This window comes from Podarcis bocagei (genome assembly GCF_964188305.1).
Source record: "Podarcis bocagei genome assembly, chromosome: 5".
Classification (NCBI taxonomy): domain Eukaryota; kingdom Metazoa; phylum Chordata; class Lepidosauria; order Squamata; family Lacertidae; genus Podarcis; species Podarcis bocagei.
In genome coordinates this window covers 56,781,847-56,802,850 of record NC_138129.1, presented here as the reverse complement: position 1 = coordinate 56,802,850, position 21,004 = coordinate 56,781,847, and the positions used below count along the sequence as shown (strand labels likewise).

At 42.1% G+C, this 21,004-nt stretch overlaps 2 protein-coding genes across 3 annotated transcripts in view; one reads left to right on the top strand and one right to left on the bottom strand.

Moving 5' to 3' along the window:
- Positions 1–224, top strand: part of SPATA6 (spermatogenesis associated 6) — a 28,925-nt gene extending 28,701 nt beyond the window's left edge. Inside the window, exon 14 of the mRNA XM_081193209.1 lies at positions 21–224. The gene's annotated coding sequence lies outside the window, so the exon portion shown is untranslated. The remainder of the gene's footprint in view (positions 1–20) is intronic.
- Positions 225–13,662: 13,438 nt separating this feature from the next.
- Positions 13,663–21,004, bottom strand: part of SLC5A9 (solute carrier family 5 member 9) — a 36,052-nt gene continuing 28,710 nt past the window's right edge. For both annotated transcript variants that reach the window (XM_081193165.1, XM_081193166.1), the window contains exons 14-15: positions 20,523–20,688; positions 13,663–14,064 (exon numbers count right to left, since the gene is read on the bottom strand). In XM_081193165.1, the coding sequence (XP_081049291.1) occupies positions 13,856–14,064; positions 20,523–20,688 (375 nt within the window). In that variant the 3' untranslated portion in view covers positions 13,663–13,855. The remainder of the gene's footprint in view (positions 14,065–20,522; positions 20,689–21,004) is intronic.

Below are 21,004 nucleotides of genomic sequence, written 5' to 3'. Positions count from 1 at the left end.
TCTGTTGGGCTCTTTTTCAGGGGTGTTATATCATTCAGCATGTCACCGAAAATCTGTGGATCTTGCAATGGTCTCTGGGCAAGTGGTGGGGAAGCCATGGACATATGAGAGTTGGGGATGAGGGAGAGTGAACATAAGAAGCCTAATACAGTATTCAGAATTGATTTATAAGACCTGAAATATTGCCATGTGAACAATAGACCTTCCATATTTTGTTGTAAAAATCAAGTGGTTTTGTGTGTGTGTTTTTGCCTGCAAATTTGTTGTTGTTGTTGTTGTCAGGCATGGGTGAAGTAAGCCAACTGTGCCAGTCTTCTGCACACAGATGGGCTACATCTTCCTCCTTTCTCTCTGCTATTTTTTAATCATTATGCTTCTATTTGTAATCCTCTTTTAGCTTAATTACGTCAGCAGTATATCACTTCCCTTATATTTGCTCCCAATCATCCCTTGATCAAATAGGACCCAGTGTCCTTTCAGACTGCATCAGAGATATATCAGTGCATTATTGGATATGAAAAAGAGCAAGGCTTCGGGCACATCAGCTAGTGCACCCACCCAAATGCAAACATTATGAATGTTCTGCACCTCAAACTGATCAAATTTGGAGTCTGTTCTTACAGGCTCAAGGGATGTATTGGCAGAGCGGCATTGGCAGAGCGGGCATCTCTCTTCTAAAGGCCACCAAATGTTCACCAGCAGTTTTGAAACATCCCCTGAGAAGAAACCTTTCCAGCCTTCCACTGAGTATATCCCATGCTAACAAATAAGGGCAGGCTGCCTGCTCTTTAGGCATTCAGAAATTTATAGAGGCAGGCGTGTTTGGCTTCTACTTCTTGTCAGAAAGGAAAGAAGTAAACATACTCCTTTTGGAATACTTATATCATTAGAGCATAGAAATAATAGATGCCCAAAGGTGGTTTCAGATGTATCTGAAAACAGTGTGAGGGGTACGCAATGCACAAGATTACCGCCTGCCTATCTCCATTTTGTATTGTGTCTTTCAGAAAGTCGTCTATCTCTGCCAGCTCTGTACAGACATCTACATTTTGTCAGATGTCGATGGATTTATTTAAAGCATGGGCAGGTAACTTACAGGCCTGAAAGTGTTGCTGGATTGCAACTCTCATCATTCTTGACCATTGGCCAGCCAGCGGAGGCTGATGGGACTTGGGAGTCCAACCCGTTAGAAGTATTTTTATACCACCCCTCAGCAAAACTGACAGGATGCATGTAGTGGAAATCACAGGGCACTATTATTATTTATTTTCCAAATCTTCCATGGAGCTCAACATAAGAATACGTGGTGCCAGGCAAGCCTTCCTGGAGATGGCATTCCATAAGGCGAATGCCACAACTCAGAAGGGCCCTCTCTGGTCATCAGTCACCTCATGCTGGATGGTGGTGGGATCCAGAGAGGTACCTAAAATAACAAATGCAGTATTGAAGCAGGATCCTGTGTTAGAAGGTGGTCCTTCAGTTATCCAGGTCTCAAGTCATTTACGTAAGTACCATCACTTTGAATTGTTCCTGCAGATGGACCAGGAGATAGTGTAGTGGACACAGAAAAGTTGTAATTCCAGCATATGGATGAATTTACAGAAAGGTGGATGAAACCCAGCAAAACATTATAGCCAACAATTACTTATGATCCATACAGGTCATGTAGTGTACTTTTGGAATGTCGGGTTGGGATACATATGAGCCACCCAGAGTGGCTGGGGAAACCCAGCCAGATGGGTGGGGAATAAATGATAAAATTATTATTTAAATTATTATGTGAACAGAAAAGCCCTGAGTGTCAAATTAGACAAATTAATGCCAATAGGTGGGAAGGTATTGTGAGTACCTTGTTTGGTGGCTTGTCCCCTCTGTATTACCCTTTAATTCTTTGCCTTTTGCTTTCAGGCCTGTTGAGCATGGTGGTCTTTCTTTAGTATGAGGTGTAGCTAGAACTGAGATGAGAGTGAGTTATTGGTATCACAGGGTGTTGATTTCCCTGTAGCAAGGCAAAGCTGTGGCTTTTCGCCTATGCAATTGAAGCATTGGAGAGCTAGCGCTGTCCAATACCTTTTCCCTCCTCCTTGGCTTTTACACAACTCCTCCTCCACACCAGCAAAACAATTCAGAATTTAAGCAGAATGACTTACACACAGAGGTGTAGGACATTATTATAGAACAGGCATAGGCAAACTCGCCCTCCAGGTGTTTTGGGACTACAACACCCATGATCCCTAGGTAACAGGCCCGGTGATCAGGGGTGATGGGAATTGTAGTCCCAAAACATCTGGAGGGCCGAGTTTGCCTATGCCTGTTATAGAATATTGCTACAGCACAATCCTGTTCCTAGAGATATTTACTCAGAAGTAAGCCCTACTGTGTTGAATGGGGCTTACTCTCTAGTAAGTGTATTTAGAATTGCAGCCTTTGAGTGGTCATTTACATCAATAGTGCAAACCCATGTGTGGTCTATTTCAGAGCTAAGTCCCACTTAATTCAATGGTACTCGCTCTCTGGTCACTCTTTTTCCAGTAGTTCCCTAAGAATCACTTTGCGCAATAGGTTGAGTTCCTAGTGATAGATGTCAAGACAAAAGAGGAGCGTCACCAAACATCCAGGAATAGATCTTTCCCCTTGTATTTTTATCACCGCAGTAGCTGATGGAACACTTGGACTGTTTCAAAATTTTGGGGTGAAGTTGCACCTGTTTCTGCCCATAATATTTGGCCCCACAAATATCCCTCACTTTTCTGCTTCACCTGTCTCTGCCTACAAGCCCTGGGCATGTTAATTATATAATTCTAAAAGTTGTAGAATAATACAGTCTGTTGAATGTTAATGATTATTTGAGATAGGAAAGCAGGTAGAAATTCCTCATCCTTACCCATGTATAATCCCCAAATCACTTTCTGTGGTTGGCTAACCTTCTGTTAGCTGGCAAACAGCAGTGCGCATAGGACAGACTCTGTCTCCTCTTTGACTTGCAGGGTGTGATAAGTAACATTTCAGGCAATGAACCAACATAGTAATAAACAGTAATTGTTTAGTGCACCTTGCCTTCTAATACAATTTAAATCCCTTCTATCAAATGCAAATGTCCAAGTTCCCAAGCAGCGCTTTAAATAACATTTTTCTGTGCTTGTTCCTTATCTTTTGTCATCCACAAAGTGGTGTGTTGGTGGCATGAGATGGCACAATTCCACCAGCTTCATTTTGCATCTTAAAAAGAGCTGTCTACTCAAGTGCAGAAAAAACTGGTTCAATGAAGAGCGAGCTGGAATTTAGAGAAGAAATCTTTTCTTTCCAAAATAAATAAGTAGTGTTGCAGCATGCGAAAATTCCTGCCAGGCATGGTATTTTCTGCAAACAATATAAAAATGTAATCAGCATAAAGCAGCAATTCCTTATATTGAAAAAGTGTTGACAATGTGCTCCGTGAGCTCAGAAATCGAAAGGAATGTAAAAGGAATCCCAAATGCTTTGTGGATTTAAGTATCTTAAAATTTCTAAGCGCGTGTGGTGTGCAGTGATGAACAAGTTAGCCACTTTTGATGCAGTTTTCATATAAGTGCAACAGAGGATGGATGTAGAGAACAATTTACCAAATGGAAATTTAGCATTATACTATGGAATCGTAATATCCCTTCAAATCACAAGATCTTTATCACAGATGAACACCAAATCTCAGCAACAAAATAATGGTGAAATTCTCAATGGCTAGTTTAAGATATGGTGGCTGAAGTCACCCTGAGTGGTTAATTCCTTGGGCAGAAGCTTCTAGTGATCAGCAGTGAGATATGCCTAAATATTGGCATATTAATTGTATTGCAAGGATATGTTGTTTTCATAGGAACCAGCCCTTAGGGCATTTCCATTCAAATAGTGTATATGCACTGTGTCGTGTGGTTGATTATGCAGGGCGGGGCTTAGCTAGACCCCTGCAATCTTTTATTCAATTTGGCACCTCTGGTTGTCTTATCCAGCCAATCTGGATTTAGCTCAGCCCGTTTGGAAATTGGGTTTGTATTGGGTTCATTTTGAAAATAATTTTAAGAATGCCGTGGGATTTCCAAAAATGCATGGAGGTTTGGTATAGTCTGGAAGTTCTATATGCTGATCCAAAAATCCATGTGTGGTTGGACAGCTGCAAATCTGTCAGATGAGGGTGCTTCCTATTCATTTCAGTGGAGGACTCTGGTCCAGACACATGGAAATGCAAGATGAAGTTGTAGCAGAAAGGGGGCAGAGTTAAATCACATTCCCTCATCTGGAACAAACTGGCTGGATTAGTGCAATACGGGTTTCATTATTCACACTACGTTACCCATTTGGGATATTCCTGATGAATCAAGGGTTCTAGATGCTTCAGATCTTATATGGTTTTGTTTTGTTCTTTGTATATAGAAGTGAATTTTGTAGGTATGACGTTATGCTGCAGTGTGAGCTTGACCCTGTGGATCAAACCTTGTGCCTTCTTACCACACAGTGATACAGAAATGAATGTTTGTGAACCTTTGACAGATTTTGTCATAAACGTGATTTATCATTGTGTTAAAAACATGCACCTCTTTTTAAGAAGCCCAACATCTAAAAAAAAAAGAAAAAAAGATTTTGCTGTAGCCTTCCTGGTTTACTGGTTTTTAATCATGTAGCTGTCAGAAATAAACAACCACTGTTCTTTGTGTGATGGAGCCTAATGTTAAAGCTGTCAGAGTCCACTGAGAGAGTGCAAGTGTAATATTTATGTCTATAGGGCCTGCCATTCATGCTGTTCTCAACTTTCACTGATTTAGGGCTCAGCTGGTGTAAACTGGGTCTTGTTTCGGCACACCTGAAGTCAGTGAGGGCTTTTAAAATGATTTTTTGATGTGCAAAATGACACTGTAATGGCTTCCACTCAGTCGCTGTGTGTTTCTAATCTTTCAAAGGTATACCTGTTCCACCACGTTCAAGATTTTTTTCCTTGAGTATTGGAATAATTGGTGGTATTTTAAGATAGTGAACTGTGCTGAAATAAAGCTGCTTACAAAGCTAAATATGTCACAGTTAATAATAAAACTACTTTGTTATTGGGTAGATCCCCCATTTTAGTGGGCCTTCTGAGGGGGAATTTCTCTGGATTGTGCCTTGCTCTTCTCCAGAATCCTTTGCCATATATTCACTTCTCTTCTGCACATAAAACCTGGTTGAGTTCCAGATGGGAAGAAATTCAGCTTTGCTCATCCTAATTGATATTGAGTGGTTTTTCATTCCTTTCATTCCAAATACATACCAGAGTCTGAAATCTGATAAATTTATACCTTGGTAACTTGTGATTGTGTGAAAAAATATTCCAGTGTGAAGTGTCTTTTGAGAATTACTGTATTCATGTAATATATATTTGGTCTGTGTAAAAATATAATTTCCTATGTATACTGTACTAACAATATATACAGTGGTACCTCTGGTTGCAGACGGGATCCGTTCTGGAGGTCCAGCCAGATCCCAAGGTTTTCACAACTGGAGAGACCGCTTCTGTGCACATGGCGGTAGATCGCTTCTTTGCATGCGCAGAAGTGGTCTACCACTTCTGCACATGCGCGCTGGGCAAAAACCCGGAAATATACTTCTGGGTTTGCCGCTTACGTATCCTGAAGTTTCCGTAACTGGAGGGATACGTAAGTGGAGGTACGATTGTATTGGCCTTGGTCTTGAGTGAGCTAGACTTTTAAAATATTGATTGGTTCTCTTTAAATCTGATGACCAGGTTCAGTTGCTTACTTGCCTTTTCTGGCTCAATAATAATGTATCATAGTGGCCATGATAATTGCTAGAACATCTGGTGATATGCTAGCAAACATTTAAAGTATGGATAGTTAAAGACTATCACAATTTTGAAGAGTCCCTGCATTTCTGAGTGACTTTCCTGACGTATGTTAAAGCAACGTGGTGCTCCTCTAGCAATTGTAAATGCATTAGACAGCTGTGAAGTTGTTAGAATGTTTTTGTACTGCAAGCAACAAAAGGTTTTTTTTTAATAATGTTAGGAAGGAAAAAGGTTTTTAGTAAAGTTAGGAAGGAAAAGTTATGCAGAACTCTTAAAATGCCTTAGACATTAATTACTTGAGCATTGACTTTCAGGTAATGGAGACAAAAGTGTCAAGTCCTCTCCTAAAGCACAAAGACACTGAAATCTTACCTAGTAACAGCAGTGGGGAGAGGTTTAGGCTATTCATCACAATCAATAAATGAGCCAAAGATTCCCAAGTTTCCTTTTATTAGTTCTTTCAGTTTGAAACTTTCATGGTCTGATTGTACTGATGGTTTGAGTTTAACTTTGCACAGCTCCTACTGGAAGAGAAAATTCTATTATTTTCTGCACATTCTATTATATTCTATATTCTATATGCACATTCTATTATATTCTGGAGAGGTAGGAAAGCAGCACTCTTGCTAAGTGCTAGGAAGATTTTTACTGGAACACTGTTAAGAAGCTGGAACTTTGAGCATGGGATGCGAACCTCAGGCCCTGGGTCAAATGCAGCTCTTGAAGCCGCTCTATCAGGCTCTCAGGACTCTACTCCAGGCTACTGACCAACTTTATACTGTGCTGTCCTTGAACACTTTTGCTAGGCTGGAATGTGTCCTTGAATTGTGACAGTACCCCTTGCTTGTTTTAATGGAGGATGCATGTGTGTTGTGTGTGAAACCTCAGATATTCATGTGGCAGGAATGTAGCTTAATATACAAAGGTAAGTGTTAGATCAATTTCTCCACCAACTTTTGCCATTGGTATGCAACCCTGAAAAGGTTGCCCATGAAGGAATGTAAACCGCAGGCTGATTTTCTTTTCCTCACTCCTGATTCTAAACACTGGCATATTGTCTTGTTTCCATTTCTCCCCTTAGTCAACCTTGGTTTTTTTCTGTGGTGCACCAAGACTCTTGGTTTGAAATCCCCTTTTCCAGCAGCCACGCACTTTTCTTTGACCCTCTCATTGTCAGAGGTTGAAAGAGCAGTATGGGGCTGTTTGCAAAAGGACTTTCAAATAAACCATGCTGTGCTTTGAAACCCCAACAATTGTGGCTTCAAAGCATAGCATCATCTGATGTCATTGTGCTGGCAGGTGACTGTCCACCAATCGAATTTGGCTTGGCAGGATTGGGGAAATAAGAATCTGGCCTGCCAACCAAAAAAGTTTCCCCACCCCTGTGATAAAATATCAGATAAATGATTCTTTTCCTGAAGCCAAAATATCTTCAAGTTAAAGTAATTACTAAGTAAATAAATGCTAAGGCAGTTCACAGTCTGAGAATTGACTTACATAGTTCCAATTTAGTACAGTGGAAATTGTTAAATTACATTTTCTGATCTGGGATTGGCCTGATATAAAATAATAGAGTGGGGGTTTATGACACAGTAATTTGGTTTCTATCAAGTAGTACCTGTTTCAGCCATGTAGCAGTTATGTAATTAGCAGTCCCTATTGCCCCTTTTTGGAGGCATTTCACCCTTCTTCTTTTTTTTTAAAACATCTATACCCATTGATCTAAAAATAGTTTATTTTTTAAAGAAACCCAACAAAATCAGTCAGATTGGTAGTTTGAAATTGTGTGTGTGATTCCCCAACAGATACAGATTATTTCATCCATGTACCTTCTTGATGTAATAATTACTTGTTCCACAAAGGGAGTTGGAGAGGCTGTTACCAGCTAGACACTCCAGTGGTTGCTCATTAGATTGGAAGTTTTGGGAATGCCATGACTATTGTAAGATGTCTAGATACCCATACCTTTTGTGACATGCGTTTTTTGACCCTACCTCTTGGACTATTACTCCTGAGCTCTCTTAAAGCTCCATCCTTGCTTGTTAAGTTTTTTTCACACTTTACTTTTTGTGCAGATTACTATCCAGAAAGAATCATATTTGGTGTTTGTACCTCAGGAATCATGAATTTTAGGTTGCAACAGTAGCATTCTTTCCATATACATCACTCTTAAGGAAACAGGTAAATATACCCATTTCACCGAGGTTGAGGATAAGTTTCTAGATAGTATCAAACAAGAAATTAAACTGAACTGGTTCAATTTTAATATTGAAGATTCTCTATTTTTACAGTTCTGAACTCAGTCTTCATAGGCAGATATATTTTAATTTGTCAGCTGCCATTTTAATCTGTTTGGCATAAAATTAATACAGGGCAGTTGTGAGTTGGCCCTCTCCTGGGGTGGGGAAAGACTTCAGCAGGATGAAAGTATTCAAAGGCTGCAATTGTGTGAACTGGCTTTCTCCACTCTCCAGCAGTAAACATTTGACAGAAGGTTGCTTTCCTTGCCTGCCTTGTTTTCTGCACAATCATCTAGTGTTTACATACATCTTAGCCTCTGTGGCATTTTTGAAGACTTTATTTGTCTCATTTACTTTTTTGGTACGGATAATACTTAAAATACGAAATCCATCTGTGAAGCATATTGCCTAGTCACGTTGAAGGGTGAAACCAGTTTTTAATTAAAATTTTATGCAGCACTTGTATTTCACTTTGTCCTTTTCTATTATGAAACACTTCAATCTTTTCCCTAAAACACATATGTCTTGTGTGCTTCAAGATGTTCCTCGCTGCTCATGCAGAACTGGTTTCTTAGCTCTGTCAGCAGAGCACCATATGCTCGGGGTTCATTTTGCTTCTCTCCCTGGCATTTGTGTAGGCAGTATCTTGGCTGCAATGCAACTCGACTGTACTGTACCCCATTCTTCTATTTCGGGAAACTTGTCAGAAGATAAAATAGCAAAGAAACACAAAAACTCCTGGAGGATGCTCCAGGGTCTTGCATTCTAAATAATCTAAGATAATTTGGCCAATCAAGGCAGGGGCTTAGCATACACACGAGAGTTGCTTTCTTAATTATGCCTTGTGCTTAGTGTATAAAAGTGAATGAATGTTCTATTGTTAACACCAGAAATAAGGGCTGGAGATTAAGATACTATTTGGAAAGTTGCATGGATTCTAAATTGCTGTGCTGCTCTATATACCTTGATGCGATTTAAACAGAGAAGATAGCAGATGTCTTTTGTCTTCGTGAAAGTTAAAAGTTTCCCTTGCTGAAATTTTCACCATTGGAGGCAGTTTATTTATCATCATGGCTTTGATCATGTTCCATCTGCTGATTAAAAATCCATTCCTAAACAAAGCCATTGAAAGGACAGCATAGCCATTGGTGCAGTAATGAAACCACCACTCAGCACCACTAATTTTGCAGACTGAATGCTATGTTTCGGTGCTTCTAATCCACAGCCCATTTACCTCGGGTGTTCCCAATGATGCTCAACCTTGTTAGTCCACATGGCTGAGAAAAGCTTCAAGGCCTTTGGAAGCCATACACTAAAAAAACCCAAGATCTGCCTTTTCAGGGTTCTTCCTTTGCTACATATTGAGCACTACAGTAACCATCAAGAAAAATGTGGGATATCTGGATGAGCTTTTAGAAGGCCTGGAATATGGTGTACTCATGTTGTATTCTGCTTTGACTACCTTTGGTCTCCTCCCAGAGATGCTGGTAATGGTGGCCCATTTGGCCTCTTCCAGTGCAGACTCTAAGATCTCAAGATGTGCATACACTGCACAAAAGCACAATGCAGAGCTAATACTGCCTAAACACATTCCCATTCCACTGAATTTGGAGGATCAAATAGCAAGGCACTTAAACGTGTGGCTCACTGCAAATGAATGTCAGAAGGCAACTAGAAAAAGAGAGCTTTTAAAGTAAAAAGCTGAGTTTCTGCCACCTCCCTTTTCTCGATATTAAACAAAACTTCAGTTCACTCTCTCTCGAATAACCTTTAAAGTTCTCCAAACTTTTTAGCCCTGCGGACACTAAGAAATTATAACAGTAATCTGTTTTATGCCTGTCTGTAAATCTTCAGAGATGATGGCTGTAGGATAACAAAAAAACTAAAATGGTGGTTTGCTGGAGCTTCCAACACAGTGCTTCTGTCCCCATCAGTTGTAAACAGTTGCACCAACAGAAACAATTACAAGTCCCACGTGTAAGTGATCAGGACTCATTGCTGAAGTTTCCCTTACGACTCCCATTTTAAGCAACAATTAAAAAGGCGTAACAGTAATTACATTATTCCAAAGAAGTGGCTTGAGTTTCCATTAATTTGCTAACAAGGGAGCTCCACCAATTCACAGCAAAAACTGGAATAAAATATCTTGAGATGTTTCTAGCGGTATTTTTCTCCACATTCAAGCTGTAATTTTTAAAAGAAAGTTGTCTTTGTTTCTTCCCATTTCCTATGCCTCTAGATAGCAAAGGATAAGCCTTCCTCCTTTCTGTACTTTTGAAAAATTAATAAACATCTATTAAACATACTCTCCTAAAAAGTGTTGGAGACATAACTTCCCTTTCCCACACCACTGTTAAGTCTCTGTGCAATTACATGACTTCAGCTAGTGAGTCTCTCTTTGAAAAAAAGTGCAGCTTTGGGCAATATATTTGCTTAGCAAGTTGATTTGCTGCAGGTCTCAGCACTGCAGAAAATTATGTGGTTTATTTGTATGAAGAGTAGAATATCTTCAGAAGCCTCTAAAGAGTACTGCAATTGTTTGTACTTTTACATGCAGAATATTATTATCATCATTAGATTTATTACCTGCCCTTCACTAGAAGATCCCAGGGCAGTTACAGCAATATAAACAGTTTAATTTTTTTTAATTGGTGTGGGTTGTTTTGTGCTTTCTCTTATGCCCTCTGTGTAAAAAGCCCCAACATCTCTGAAGTCTGCTTGCTACTTCAGTGGTAACACATGTGTAGGGTAGCTTTTTTCTGACTGAGTTTTAAACCCAGTCGTATCATTGTGATAAGATGATTGACCCAGACACAATACAAAATGGTTTGAACAGAACCCACAGGCAACAGAGAAAGAGTGAAAAATGCTTTTGCCTCTGTTGATGAGGAACCACCTCTTGGAATCAATTCCATTGGCAGTTATCATACACATTCTTCACCATCTCCTTGCTTAAATGCAGACTATGGTAGATAGGAATCACCATCTCACCAGGGACCATCTTTTCGCTTGTACAGAGGTTGATTTTCTCTTCTTCTAGACAATGAGAACTCTAGTGTAACAGTTTCAGTGTGGCCGAAACTTAAGGGCAGTGCTGCCTGCCCCACCGCATTGTGCTAAACTGTTTCAGCAGCACTGAGTTACTGAAATGTGACTGCCTCTGTCCCACTAGTGCTTCCATTGCTCTGCAAAAGCTACGTAGCATTTTGTCACCTCTCAGTTCACCCAGTAATATCGCTCATGTTAGCAGACCACTTGTGGGAACTGCCCTTTAAACAACAGTGAGAGATTCTGCCACTCACTTCCAGCTCCTTAGCTGTGCCAAACTGAGAAGACGACACTTCTGAACTCTTGCCTTAGCAGAGTGCCACACTTTCCAAGGATGGCGGCTGCGTGTAAAAGGTAAAGGGCCCCTGGACAGTTAAGTCCAGTCAAAGGCGACCACGGGGTGCGGCACTCATCTTACTTCAGGCTGAGGGAGCGGGCTTTGGCCACAGACAGCTTTCTGGGTGATGTGGCCAGCATGACTAAACCGCTTCTGGCACAATGGAACACCATGATGGAAGCTAGAGCACACAGAAACGCTGTTTACCTTCCCACCGCAGAGATACCTATCTATCTAATTGCACTGGTGTGCTTTTGAACTGCTAGGTTGGCAGGAGCTGGGACACAGCAATGGGAGCTCACCCTGTTGGGTGGATTCGAACTGCCAACCTTCTGATTGGCAAGCCAAAGCGGCTCAGTGGTTTGGACCACAGCACCACCCGCATCCCCTTTCAGCTGCATGTACACTGGTGTTACCACCACAAACCCATACAGTGTGTAAGATGAAAATATGTACATTTTTGAACACCCATGCAGGTTTCACAAACCTGACTGGGCCAGGGTTCCTAGGTACATGGTTGTGTGACATCACCTGACATGAGGTGGTGGTGTAGTGCTGCCACACACATACCCCAGTTGTGCTTGCATAGCAAAGGAACTGTTCTTACAAAAGAGTTTTTCAACTATTTTAAGAAAACTACTGCCGTATACTATTTAGTGCTTGCTAACATTGTAAGAAAACATCCCAGAATACTGTGTTGTTTTTAATGTGCCATTGTAGTTTGCCAGTATAACAATCTGAACAAAGTTTGGATTTCAGGCTGGAAATGGAAGGTAATTATCTGATCTGAATGGTCTCTAGCAGCTGAAAGTCTTTTTAAATTTGAATGAACGAGCATGGAAGGATTTTCTTGGTGTTGGACAAAATGGATTGCAGTGTAATAAAGATGAATGCCTTAATTGGTGAGAAAGTCATCTTATTAACTCCTCTATATATTTAGAATTTATAGGGAGTAGTGCATAAAAGATGAAAAGTGATTTGCAAATCTGATGCCCGTCTTCCTCAAATTTGTAGAGGTTTTTTTTTGCTTACAGTACTAAAAATGTGCCATAGAAGCAGGTTTTCTTTTTAAACCCACTATATTTCAGATAACATTTTAAAATATTTCCCCAATAAATTAGTGCAGTGACATGTTTGTAGGGGTTCATTGTTAATTTCATTTCCTCTTGCTCAGCCAGCCTGACAACAAAACAGCAAGTCATTAATCTTAGTTTAAAAGAAGATTCTTTTTTTGTGTGTGGAACAATAATGAATGACCTTGATAGATTTGTCAGGAAAATGAATGATAATCATTTGCTGATCGACACAGCCCTAGCAAGGAAGATTAATAAGAAAGTATGCATTGACATCATTAAAAATGTCTGCTGCCAAGGGACTTACACATCAATTACAATTGAGGCAACTCACTGCACCTAGGATAGTGCTGTTATATCACAATCTGTTTACAACACAAACACACGTATGAATTCTATAGTGTTAACAACTCATTTCTTGAAATGTCCCAGCATGGAAAAAATCATTCTTTAGTGATTTATCTGAAGAAGTGTGCATGCACACGAAAGCTCATACCAATAACAAAGTTGGTCTCTAAGGTGCTACTGGAAAGAATTTGCTTCTTTAGTGAGTCAGAGCCTCTGACCCATGCATGTCTGTACAGTATGAGACTGCATATAGGTCTTCTAAACAGTTCTACTCGGTTGAACTGATGCCTAGTTCTGGTGCTGCTAGTTCTGATGGTGCCCATCAGTGGTTGGGAACAGAATGGAAATCTGGATTTTATATTCCATTGTTTCCAACGACCCCACCTGAATGCATTCAGAAACCTATTATGTTTCTCAGCACAATTCATGCAGCACATCCTGGCCGGACCTTTGAATTAAACACTGCATAGGCAGCTGCCAAAGGAGCACAATGAACACACTCTTGGTATTAGCTGCCTCCTGTTCTGAGGCTTACCTGCGGATAGGAACATAGGAAGCTTCCTTATACCCAGTCACATAATTGCCCCATCTAGCTTAGTTTTGTCTACACTGACTGGCAGCCTGAGTACATGCCATTCAAGAAATAAGACTGACCGGAAAGTATATTAATTGCATCTCTTGCTTTAAAAAATTACCCTGTAGTTCTTCTCCCCACTTTATATATAAATAAAGAAGATGTCTTTCCATTTTCAGAAGCATGGAGCTTTGGAGGAAAGTAACAGCTATTAATAATAAATATTTCTTAGACTTGTGTGTAAATCACTTTATCGTGTGTCTTCACAACAACCCAATGAGGTAGGTCAAGGTATCACCGATAGGGGTGCAGACTGAGAGAAGGGAACCAGCTAAAGCCACAGTGTAGGTCCACAGCTGGATGAATTGCAACTTGTAGCTTCCGGTTGATGCCTGTGCTTGTTCTAACTGGAGCGAGGCAATACTGGGCTCATCCAAAGTATCCCCATAAGAAGATGTTAATAGCCAAGAGAGCTACAGCATTGGCATTGCAAACAGCCTTCCACACTGGCTCTTCCTTGATGCTGGTGAGTTTCTTTTCAAGCGCCGCTTCCTCCTCTTTGGTTAAAGTGGGCTTGGGGTCAGTGGAAATCCCACAGAACCAGAAAAACACTTTCTTCCAGCAAGGATGCTTCGCTCCTGAATGGGGAAAAAATGAGGAAAACGGTGTGGGTTTTTTTTAAACGTTTTGTGTGTTTATATGAACCACTTACTGGTATTTTACAGTTTTAGCAGGATGTGGTAACTTTATGACAGAGACAGATGAAGTATGGGAGAGTCACGAACTCACACAGGTTCCCCAACTCCGAAGTACAGCATGGCTACTGCACTGGTTACTGGAGCCAAGAGGACATTATACTGCTGGTCAACGTACTACCCCAATCCCCAGGTGGCTTGAATCCCCTGAACTCCAGCATTGGCTCCCACTTCTAGACTATAGCCCACTGATGACCAAACTTGGCCCTCCAGCTGTTTTGGGACTACAATTCCCATCATCCCTGACCAATGGTCCTGTCAGGGATGATGGGAGTTGTAGTTCAAAACCAACTGGAGGGCCAAGTTTGGCCATCACTGCTATAGCCTAACTATTAAAGCTACCAGGAAGCAGCATTTAGATCCCATGGACACTTCATAATGAATGGGAACCAATACTATTGGGTGCACGGTTGGAAGGACCTTATTAGCGAACACAGGTAAAGCCCTTGCTCCTGGATGCTAAGCTGTGAAGCACAGAGCCTCTTGCTTTGTTGTCCTGCTTTCTTTCTGTGAAGTCCCTCCAGCAAATGAGATCTGTTGGTTAATATGACGTGTGTGTGCATAGCATTGTGGCCCTGTCTCAGCTCCTGTGCCTTTAACAACATCTGCCTGCTAGGGAATGCTTCACTTCACCTGTTGAACCTCTTCATCTCTCATGGTAGAACAGACCAGATATAAAACAGAAGGAAACCCTTATATCTTATATCTTTCCCACTTATTTTTCCAAGCGCAGCCCTTTGAGGTACTAAAATGGCATAAACACACACACACACAGAGCCTCATTATGCTTTTGCATGAAGGATGTTACATTTCCTTTGCCGTCAGTGCTAATAACCTCATCTTCAGGATAGCTGTTTACAAACAGATGCAAGGACAGATGAGTTTAGTTCATGTGAAAACAAAGGTGACAAATAATTAACAACATTAGGTTGAACAGCTGCTTCGAATGTGAATCAAACTATACTTGTCAGACCCACAGATAAAAGTCTGGTCTCCTCGTTTTTCAGTGGTTTCCAGACCTGTTTCCTTTGGACCTCTCCACAATAAGGAGTTTCGGCGGATAATAGTGCCCCTGTCTCCTGATTCCCTGCCTTTTTTCTCAGTTCAAAAGCCTGGACTTAAAATGTGGGCTAGCATAGTTGTTATTCCATAGGGACTAAGCAGGGCTAGGGAACCTGTGGTCCTCCAGATGTTGCTCCCATCATCCCTGACTATTGGCCATGATGTCTGGGGCTGATGGTAGTTGGAGCTTGACAGCATGTGCATAACCACCGTTTCCCCATTCTTGTACAAAGATATGGGACAATGAGTTCTAAAAGGAACACTTTGATGAAGATAATTCCAACAGCTCTGAGCAAAGGGTGGGAATTCAGTCAAGTTAGAAAATCCAAGGATTTGGGGAGGGGGCTTTGTAAACGTTATCCCATTTTACTTGGTATGCAACAATTTCCAGAAGTGTAGCTGTGTGCTGCAGCAAAAACGACAAAGTGTTGTGGCACCTTAAAGGCCACAGGCTTTATCCAATGCTCTGTCTGCCAGTGCAAGGGTGCGTTTAAATGTTGTGCAGCAGAGGAATCTAGTGCAACAGATTGCATAGCCGATTGCACAAAAATTTGCTTATGCATTCTCTCTTGCAACAATGTTCCACTGGTACAAAACATTTCACCAGTGGAGCAAGTATACTGCTAAGTGACTTCTAGCTGTGTTGGATACAACCCCATACGTTTAAAGCACACGGCGCCCCCACAATGAACCCTGGGAACTGCAGTTTACTCCTCACAGAGCTTGGATTTCCAGCACCCTTAAGAGATCACAGTTCTCAGGGTTCCTTGTGGGTATCAGTGTGTCTTAAATGCATGTTAAATGTGCTTTAAATGTATGGTGTGGATGTGACCAGACTAATTTATTATGCTTTGATTTATACTTTAGTAGATTGCAGTCTGTTTTGTCAGAAGTTCATGTCATAATACATTTATTGGTTTTTAAGCTGCTTTGTTGTTGTTTCCCATTATACCTGCGGATTAGACTGAGAGGCAAGGAGAATGGCTTTAATCCTAAACAAATATTTGTGGCATTTCCTCACTGAGCTGACTCGCATTCTGTATGAAAATGACTAAAACATTTTATGCAAGATCTTTTTGTGATAATGAATGATGATTATTCCAGCTAAACACAACACTTTACATCCATCCAACTTTCAAGTTGCAACCACTGGGTTTCCCTTTTCTGCTCTCAAATTGCTGCCAAAGATAACATTGCAGTGCTGTGCACTTGTAAAAGAGTACCGTATTTTTCGCCCTATAGGACGCACTTTCCCCCCTCCAAAAATGAAGGAGAGATGTGTGTGTGTCCTATGGGGCGAATGCAGGCTTTCGCTGAAGCCTGGAGAGCGAGGGGGGTCGGTGCGCACCGACCCCTCTCGCTCTCCAGGCTTCAGGAAGCTATCCGCTAGCCGTGGGAAACCCAGCTCTCTCAGGGCTAGCGGAGAGCTTGCCTGCACCCAGAAGCTTGGGGCGCGCTGAGCTCAGCACGCCCCAAGCTTTGGGCTTAGCGCAGCGCACCTGGGGGAAAAATAATTTTCCCCCCTTTATTTCCCCCCCAAAAAACTAGGTGCGTCCTATGGGCCGGTGCGTCCTATGGGGCAAAAAATACGGTAACTCCTCTGACCAAAAGTGCAATTAAGCTTTCCAATCTTTGGTTTCCCTCATTTTAGTGGAGAAATGTTACATATTGAGGGACTTCCGGGTTGACGTGATCTGGAAATGGCGGATTCCCTCCGAGCTCCGGAGGGAATCGGCTCCACTGAGGACGGGTCTTTGCCGCGCCGGCGACGCGGGGACCCTTAAAAGCCGCAGGTGCGGAAGCCTGCGGACTGAAGACTCGGCGGGTGCCTTAAGCGCCCCCCCCTGATTCGCGAAGAGCCTTTTTAAAGGCTGCGGAGGGGATACGGGGGTGGCGTGGCACTGAGAGTCGATCGCTACCTCGGTGGGGCGAAGCCGCGAGCCATGACCAGTGAGCGCTGACTTTCTTCCTTGAAAATTTGGACTGAAAGAATTACCCGTGAGTAAGACGGATTCAGACTTTATAAATTTTACCTTGAATTGGAGACGACCGGGGGGTGTGCTAAAAGGAAGTCCGCACCCCCCCCTTGCAGACGATCTAAGCAACGACATAAGAGCTAAGCTGGAGAGCCTACCCTTGGCGGGGTGAGTTAAAAAGGACATTAACTTTCAAGATTTAGTTAAAGCAAATCTTGTGCTGGAGAGTGGAGTTTTGGAGACCCTTTTTATGTTTTGAACAACCCCCCCTCCCGGGCTCGGGAACGTCCTGCCTTTGTGCCTGTGTAAGAGCTGCGGAGTTTGACAGCTGTCAAAGCTGCCAAACGGGCAGTTTAAAGCGGAAAAATCATTACCTAAGATCCCTCTGGATTAAAACGAGTTATAATTGAGACAAAATTGTTGGAAACAAAGTAATAACAACAAGCTAAAGGACTCTTGGAGAAAAGACTAATAAGTAACCAGATTCCCCCTAGGGGGAATTCTGTGAAACTACAATGGATACAATGGCTGTGGATGGAAAGTTACTAGTGGAAATCGAAAGGATGTTTCAATTGGTGGGAATCTTACAAGAGCAGAGCTTAGCCATGAATAAACAACTTATCACTATGACCTTGGGAACAGGCAACTCTGCTGTTTGTATTGAGGATCTGAATGAGAAAGAATCCACAGCTGAATGGGAAACAATGTCTACAGAGGTGGAAGAGATTAAACAAGAAAAAGAGAAAGTAACCTTGGGAAGTAACAACCAAAAGCTGACATCTGTGCAACACAAGCAAGGAGACTTTGGGAACATATCTACCACAAGTCTGCGAAAGACGCAGAGGAAGAAGGAGGAGGCCCTGGGACAATATGGAATACAGGAACTTAGAATAAAGAAATATGTTTGGGGCCTCTGTTTGGACTCTGAGTTTGAAGATACAGGCTTTGTGGAAATTCTTCAGCAGTTGCTTTTAAATCTCCTTGTGGGAAGAGAATATGCTTTGATGGTGAAAGACCTTTTTACAGATTCGACGACTGACATAAAGGACTACCAACAAGACCGGCGAAGAGGGACTGAAAGGGATTTGAAAGCCTCGGACGTGAGGAACCCAGGCTGAGAATCTTGACTTTGGACTTTTATTGGGAAGGGACAAAAACCGGGGATGGGAGGGAGGGAAGAAGAGGTTCTTAAAAACTCTCAAGACTTTTAGGTTTGGTTAATATGACTTTTAATTAGGATAAAATCAAAAATCGATGGAAGAGAACTTGGGTCCAACTTAGGAAAATCAATTTTTTTATTAGAGAAAAGGTAATAAAATGAATAGGATGGTTAAGAGGAGAAATACCAACTTGCTGATATAATCTTGGGAATTGGGATGCACGAGGGGGGGTGGGGGGGAGTCAGGGAACAAGGTTATGAAACCAGGATCTGCTGAATCTATACATGTTTGTGTTATTTTTGTGTTTGTATTGTCTTTATAAAAGTGGAAAACCCAATAAAAATTTTATAAAAAAAAAAAGAGAGAAATGTTACATATCAAAGGAAATTGTTTCAAAATAGGCCTCTTAAAGAACAACAGTCATGGGGGGGCGGGCTATAAAATATAACTTATTGGATGCTACACTGATCAGTTTTTGTAGAATTCGGCACATGTTGCTGCAAAAAACAAAACCTACGATGCTAATAGATTCAACTAATTTCTAGGAACATTTCTCTCCCTATTTATTTCATAACATTTATACACTGCTTGATTTTAAAACCCCCAAAGCAGTTTACAAAAAGATACAACCATAAAATAATAATAATAATAATAATAATAATAATAATAATAATAATAATAATAATAATAAATTTTATTTATATCCCGCCCTCCCCAGCCGAAGCCGGGCTCAGGGCGGCTAACAACACTAAAATAGTGCAACATTATAAAAACATCATAAGAATTAATTAAAATCAAAATTGATGGCAACCATAAACTAAAGTATTGTAAAGATTGCCAAAGGAGGGAGTCAGGCTGTGCCCTAACCAAAGGCCTGGTGGAACAGCTCTGTCTTGCAGGCCCTGCGGAAAGATGTCAAGTCCTGCAGGGCCCTAGTCTCTTGTGACAGAGCATTCCACCAGGTTGGAGCCGCAGCCGAAAAAGCCCTGGCTCTAGTTGAGGCCAGCCTAACCTCTCTGTGGCTTGGGACCTTCAAGATGTTTTTATTTGAGGACCGTAAGTTCCTCTGTGGGGCATACCAGGAGAGGCGGTCCCGTAGATACGAGGGTCCTAGGCCGTGTAGGGCTTTGAAGGTTAAAACCAGCACCTTAAACCTGATCCTGTACTCCACCGGGAGCCAGTGCAGCTGGTATAGCACCGGATGAATGTGATCCCGCAGCGAAGACCCCGTAAGGAGTCTCGCTGCGGCATTCTGCACCCGCTGGAGTTTCTGGGTCAGTCTCAAGGGCAGCCCCACGTAGAGCGAGTTACAATAATCCAGTCTGGAGGTGACCGTCGCATGGATCACAGTGGCTAGGTCAGGGCGAGAGAGGTAAGGAGCCAACTGCTTAGCTTGGCGGAGATGAAAAAATGCCGCCTTTGTTATAGCTGCAATCTGCGCCTCCATGGAGAGGGAGGTATCGAAGATTACACCCAAACTCTTAACGGACGGTGCTGGCACTAATTGCACCCCCGCAAGAGATGGGAGTTGCCCCCTCAATCCCATATCGTCCCGTCCCAGCCAGAGGACCTCTGTCTTCGAAGGATTTAACTTCAACCGGCTCCCACGTAACCATCCAGCCACAGCTTCCAAGCATCTGATCAGTGTGTCTGGGGCCGAGTCAGGATGGCCATCCATCAACAGATAGAGTTGGGTGTCATCAGCATACTGATGGCAGCCCAGCCGAAAACTCCGGACAAGCTGGGCGAGGGGGCGCATAAAGATGTTAAAAAGCATCGGGGAGAGAATCACACCCTGAGGCACTCCACACACCAAGGAGTGGCGGGATGACAGTTCCCCCCCAAGCGCCACCCTCTGTCCCCGACCAGAGAGAAACGAGCGCAACCATTGAAGGACTGTGCCCTGGATCCCCACGTCGGCGAGGAAATCAGGAAAAAGTACTATACATTATATCATGAGCAGAAAGTTACACCTATCTACCATGGCCTGTCTAGTCTGGCAAACCACTTATACTAAGCAGAGGACACAAGGTTATGGAGCAAGCTTTCTAGTCATCTGTTGGCGTTGATGGACCCTGGATGTCCTATGTATATTGTGCGCACACAAAAATACACAACTGGCAGGAGAAAACAGGTAACATACCTCCATGCTCTTTACATACTAAATCTCCATTCTCTGACTGAACAGTATCTACCGGTACATCATTCTCTCTCTTGGAGGAAATCATCTCTGTGCTTGGGCAGGTGTGGCTCTCCAAGTCTTTTCCATCTGTTTTGCTGTGTCTAGTCCACCATGTCAGTCGGGCAAGCTGGGTAATTTGCAAATCAAAAACAAAGGTGTGAAGTTGCAGAATATTTGTGTATCATTAGCTTATGCATCTGCTTGCTTTAGACCTAGCAAGATTGACACAGAAGGGCTTAAAGGAGCATGGCTTTAGCCACATGAATTGTGTGGGGATAGGTTGTCCTGCAACTCGTACTAAAAAGGCACATCACAATCTGATGCATGTCTACTCAAAAGTAAGTACCTTGTGATTCGCTGTCTCCCAGAATCACGATAATATAAAATCATAGAATCGTAGAGTGGCACACAGAACCTTTATATATACAAAACAGAAGAGAGAA